General features: G+C 49.0%; 1 protein-coding gene across 1 annotated transcript in view; it reads right to left on the bottom strand.

Annotated features, from left to right (window-relative positions):
• SGO1 (shugoshin 1) overlaps window positions 1-2,915 on the bottom strand; it is a 12,006-nt gene extending 9,091 nt beyond the window's left edge. The window contains exons 1-3 of the mRNA XM_013005064.2: window positions 2,835-2,915; window positions 1,775-1,923; window positions 1,476-1,669 (exon numbers count right to left, since the gene is read on the bottom strand). Of these exons, the coding sequence (XP_012860518.1) occupies window positions 1,476-1,669; window positions 1,775-1,916 (336 nt within the window). The 5' untranslated portion in view covers window positions 1,917-1,923; window positions 2,835-2,915. The remainder of the gene's footprint in view (window positions 1-1,475; window positions 1,670-1,774; window positions 1,924-2,834) is intronic.
• Window positions 2,916-3,865: the final 950 nt, after the last annotated feature.

The raw sequence follows: 3,865 nt of genomic DNA, 5'->3' as shown, positions 1-3,865 counted from the left end.
TGACTGGCTCATCTCCTCCCCGAGACCCCTCTGCAAGGGGATCTCCAGTAGTAGCCTTACTTTTGACTCACTTAGTTCAGCATTCGAAAGTGCAAGGTGGGTACAAACAAACTCACTGCTATTCAGTCATAGTGACCCTTCAGGACAGGGGCCTTGTGAGTTCCAGAAGTTGTAACTCTTTATGGGAATAAAAAGCTGTCCCTTTCTCTTAGAGCGGCTGGTAGCTTTGAACTGCTGACACATAACCATAACCAACTACAACATATAACCACTACAATACCAGGGCTCCTACTAGGTGGCTAAATCCGACCTTTATCATCAATTCCATGGCAAGGACCAGCATGGATCCGATAACTAGCTAGAAATAGATTTAGGGTTTACCTTCCTACATTCTCCCATATCTTGTTGCCAGCCATTTCCTTGGCAAGTTTTCTCCCTGACTCTTATCCCTGACTACCCAAAGCTGGGTCAAACATGCCTGTCCACATGAGGTTCAGGCAATGAGGAGCAAGTGTAGGCATAGGAGTCAGTACTCAGATCAGTCAGGCCCTTTCTCTCTAGTCCCCTGGGACTAGGTCCCGATTTGAAAGACCGTTCTCCTTCAACTGTGTATGTAGCCTTTCTCTGACCACAGTCACCAAAAGCTGGCTCTCAGTAGTTAGGGCTCTGTCCCTAAGACGGTCTTCCCAGGCCTCTCCTCTGGATTAGCTACACCAAACCTGGTGGCTTTGTTAACTCAATATAGTAGCTGACAAAATTCACAGAGATGATTACCTACATTTCCAGTCACTCATTTGTTACAACCAGGTATAATACAAGCGAAGACATGCATCAGGCCAGTTCTGGGACTTGCAGCACCAGGGCCCCCAGTCTCTTCAGGGAAGGGCTGCACCCTCTCTAATGCATGAATGTTCTCTCACCGTTCCAGGAGGCCCCAAAGAGAGCTCCAAGGCCCAGGGTCCCTCAGTTCCTGAGAACTCAACGTGTCTGCAGGACAACAGCCTTAATGCATAATTATGATCTAGCCAATCAAAGAACAGGCATGATGCATATGCCGCCTCTCTTTCTGATGTTACGTGGGCAGGGCCTGGGTAGCCCCTACTTACTTGCTTCAATAGTTTGGGAAACAAATGTACCTTAAATTGCTCAGGCATATTTCTAAAAATAAATAAATACAGAAGTCCAGTTCTCTGTCTCACAAGGACCAACAGTGGAAAAGCTCAAACCATTTCCTCTGCACTTCATCTTGCTATCTCCTTTTAGAACTCAGTTAGATAATTACAGACCTTTATGCACGAAGCTCTAGAAGTGATTAGACACAATAGTTTGGCTGGAGTGCTCTCTCGAGATTGCTTGAATTAATTCACCAATAATAGACTATCAGGAATTGATTTCAAATAATTTATCAAAAGTATAGATTCATGGGCTGTTTCCCCCCCATCCCCGTAAGAAGGCAGCCTTTGCCATGGAAATACCTGAATCAGTTCTTCCTCTGGATGTGAAGCAAATTTTTCTCTTAATGCGTATAGCTGAAGTGCAAGGTAGTAACATTCTTTTCTCAGTTGCAGAATGATATTCTGGGCTTCTCTCACTTTGGATTTTTCATTTTCTAAGGCCAAAACCAACATTCGATTGTTGTCCTGGTAATTCTTCAGCAGTGAAGTGTTGCCTATTAGAGGAATTAAAAAAAAATACAAACCACAAACCAGTTGTATTAGTTCCTAAACTTAAAAGGTTAAAAATGATGCAAAAGGATAGCATAACCAGCTCTTACTGGTTATCTGGCATGGCGCTGCTACAAAAGACTTGCGTTTGCCAATCTCCGACAAGTTTTTATTCCTTTTCTCTTTCATTCGTTTCTTTATGTCTTCAAGGCTATCCTGAAAGGACCTTTTAAGACACCGTTCCTTGGCCATCTTCTGCCTAATAAGAAAGAAACGAAAATAAATCCAGGTCGAAAACAAAAACATAACAAAAATAAATCCAGGTCGATCCAGAAAGAATCGACTGAACTGGGATGCTGATGCTCTTGAGCATCTTCTCTACGATATTTAATCAAGTTAACAACACAAAAGAAACTTGTTGATAGGAAATTTTATTCCCGGTCGACCCAAGATGTTTACAAAGGGGTGTGGCAGGGAGAGGGGAAAGAAAACAGACAGCTGAGATGTCGGTGCTGTTTCCTCCTCTTCCATTTCATTTAGGATGAAATCCATTTATTTGATAAAATAATTGCATACCAACTGTGTGCAATCACTGTGCAAGGCTTCTGGGAATATGAAGATGAATTAGTTATTAACAATCCTCTTATTCGAACTCATTAAAAGCACAGTCAAAGGAATTTCCCTTCAAGGTGTCATATGCTGTGTGCCGTAAAAATGGCAAGTCAATCGTCTTATGAAGTCCGATTCATAAGAACACGAGAGAGTGATCTAGCATTGTCTCCCGGGTCCTGCTGCCAGGACAGCGCGGGTCAGTGTGGTCTGTCCACAAAGTACGCTCTCAGTCCAGAGTCTCACGTTTGTGGCCTTGCGGTGGGCGCCCCAGGCCACAACGACCCCACAGGGCCTTTGCTGCAGGGCCTGCCCGACACAACTCCGAGAGGTGGGAGGGTCGGGCTTCCACTTATATAACAAAAGAAGGAATGAGCCGCTGACAGTGCAGATGCGAACCCCGCTCAGGCCGATCTTCGCTGGACACAGCGAGTCCCGAGCGAGGCGGCGCGGGGCGCACGACACCCCAGCTCCACTCCTGCCCCCTGCGGCCGTCCTTCCCCCTGGGGAGCCGGGGAAGGCGTGCCGGAGGCGGTCCGGCAGGCCCGTTCAGAACAGTACCTCAGTCGCCGCCACCCTCCTCACATCCTAAGCCTCCGCGAGGCTGTCCAGCCACACGCGAGCCCTGGACCGGGGCTCCCCGCGAATGGGGCTCCGCCGTCTCGATCGACTTCCGCGCATACATTCGAAATTCTCCGCTGCGCTCGCCCATTGGCTAGCTTGGGGGAGACCACGTGACACCACGCCGCCGCCGCCACTCAAAGCGCGGGGCGAGTCCCGCCTCTTCCGGCGGTTCCACATCCGGGCATCGCAACGCCAACCTCGAGGGCGGGGCCGCTCATTCAGGCGTGTGATTGGTCGGGGTCTCGGTGCTGTGGCGGTCGAGCCGCTCCGGGAGCCGAGGGGTGACTTTTCTAAGGATCAAAAGTGAATGGTCGAGTTGGAGTCACAGAGAATCCGTGGGACAGCAAATCTTTACGGAAGCAGACTGCCACGTCTGCGTCCGGCGGAGCGGCTGCGGGCGTGACCGGCGGGCCTGTGGTTAGCCGCCGGGCGCTGCACCCCCGGCACCGCTAGTGTTCCCGGGAGTCGTTTAGGTGGCCCAGCACCGTCCGGTTCCTCTTATCTTAAAATTTTTTTTTTTATTAAATCATTTTATTGAGGGCTCTTATCTTAACGGACACGTCTCTGTCTCGGAGGCGGTACTCAAGAGCTCCCTCTTGTGAGAAGAGTCTTGATTGCCAGCCTCGGTAGCCAGTTCCAAAAGGAAATGAAAAACCAAGTTACCAAAATTTGGATTAACAGGATAGTCTTAGGGAAATTGAAGATATCGGAACGATTCGCCGCTTGTAGGAGGTTCTTCTGCTTTTCTGCCTGGCTTCTTATTTGCAGGAAATGGAACCAGCATCCCTACAGGAGTCTTTTATGGATTCTCTATCCTCCGTCTGCCCAGTCACCGACTTTCGTCAATTCTCACGGCCGCCCCCTTGATGCCATTCCCTAATCTGGCAGTCTCCTACTACATCGCTGAGGTGTAGCAGGGCCTCGGAGAGTCTGAGGCAACTCTCCTCCCGTGTGTGTTTCATAGCCAG

The sequence above is a fragment of the Echinops telfairi genome, unplaced genomic scaffold, assembly GCF_000313985.2.
Source record: "Echinops telfairi isolate 266 unplaced genomic scaffold, ASM31398v2 ScPeMD7_7420;HRSCAF=8458, whole genome shotgun sequence".
Taxonomy (NCBI): domain Eukaryota; kingdom Metazoa; phylum Chordata; class Mammalia; order Afrosoricida; family Tenrecidae; genus Echinops; species Echinops telfairi.
This window is presented reverse-complemented; position numbering and strand designations above follow the sequence as displayed.